Source organism: Echinops telfairi, unplaced genomic scaffold (assembly GCF_000313985.2).
Source record: "Echinops telfairi isolate 266 unplaced genomic scaffold, ASM31398v2 ScPeMD7_36;HRSCAF=134, whole genome shotgun sequence".
In the NCBI taxonomy this organism is placed as follows: Eukaryota; Metazoa; Chordata; class Mammalia; order Afrosoricida; family Tenrecidae; genus Echinops; species Echinops telfairi.
The window spans coordinates 3,174,091-3,175,387 of record NW_022103934.1 but is presented as its reverse complement, the minus strand read 5'-3'; the positions used below and the strand labels follow the sequence as shown (position 1 = coordinate 3,175,387).

The 1,297-nt window shown below is 63.0% G+C and overlaps 1 protein-coding gene across 1 annotated transcript in view; it reads left to right on the top strand.

Annotated features, from left to right (window-relative positions):
- CERS4 (ceramide synthase 4) overlaps positions 1 to 1,202 on the top strand; it is a 46,787-nt gene extending 45,585 nt beyond the window's left edge. The window contains exons 3-7 of the mRNA XM_045290304.1: positions 53 to 110; positions 377 to 427; positions 763 to 855; positions 961 to 1,089; positions 1,176 to 1,202. Coding sequence (XP_045146239.1) covers positions 53 to 110; positions 377 to 427; positions 763 to 855; positions 961 to 1,089; positions 1,176 to 1,202 — 358 coding nt within the window. The remainder of the gene's footprint in view (positions 1 to 52; positions 111 to 376; positions 428 to 762; positions 856 to 960; positions 1,090 to 1,175) is intronic.
- Positions 1,203 to 1,297: the final 95 nt, after the last annotated feature.

Sequence of the window (1,297 nt, the reverse complement as noted above, 5' to 3'; positions counted from 1 at the left end):
CTGGGGGTGGTTTGCCCTTCTGACAACTTCTTCACTGCCCCTCCCCCCCAAGCTGGAGGTTCTTGTTCTATCTCTGCTCCTCTGTGGGTGGCTTCTCCATCCTGTACCACGTGAGTGTGCCCAGCCCGGTTCACCCACCCCACGAGCACCTACTTGTGTGGCCTGCCCAGGGCTGGGGAGGACATGGGGGATGGGGAAGACGGGCTGTGGGCAGCCTTAAACTGGGGGACGGGATCACAGTGGAGGCTACTGCAGCGAACGAGTGGCCCCCTCCCCCGGACTTGAGTGGGGCCAGATATGTAGCCAGGCAGTTCAGAAGGGCCAGACCCCGGTGGGGTGCTGGGCGCTGAGCTGGGTCCTGGGACGGTTTCCACAGGAGTCGTGGCTGTGGACGACGGTCATGTGCTGGGAAAATTACCCCAAGCAGGTGAGTAGTAGGGGGTGCACAGAGGCTGCTGGGAGAGCTGAGGTGGGCGCCAGGCAGCTAGGCCTTGGGGGAGTGCCAAGCCTAACATTACACCAGCCCTGCCCTCCCCCCACCCACCACACACACACACCCCATACCCGCCCCGAAGTCAAATGGGTCCAGGAGCCTGGAAATAAGAACGGGGCTACCACAGAAACCACTGCTTTTGATTACCTCTAGGCATGGGATGCTCACTCCTTACTCAGATGGGGCATCCTGGGTGGGGGTGGGGGTGGGGGTGGGGGTGCGGAGGACGGTCCTGAGCCCCTCTGCACAGCTGCCCTTGCCCCACGCAGCCCTTGAAGCTCGCCATGTATTGGTGGTACCTCCTGGAGCTGAGCTTCTACTTGTCCCTGCTGATGACGCTGTCCTTTGACACCAAGCGCAAGGTGAGGTACAGAGAGCCCCGCCCCCACGACCCTCCCTGGGGAGGGCCAGAGGCTCCTCCCCAGCCACAGAGCCCTGACCTGACAGCCCACCCCCCACCCCCACAGGACTTCAAGGAACAGGTGGCCCACCACCTCGTGACCATCTTTCTAGTTACCTTCTCCTACAGCGCCAACCTGCTGCGCATCGGCTCCCTGGTGTTTCTGCTTCACGACTCGTCGGACCCCCTGCTGGAGGTGGGCCCCCCCGCGACACGCCCCGGGACCATGCCCACAGCCACGCCCCCTTGGCCACGCCCCTCCGTTCACCTGGATCCCTCCAGCTCCGTGCTTTCTCTGGCCTTTTCTGAGCCCCAAAGACAAGTTCTGCCCCTCCCCTAACCACTCCCCACAGCCCCTTTTCCCCTGAAATGAGGCCCCGACTCTCATAGCAGCTCCTGAGAAG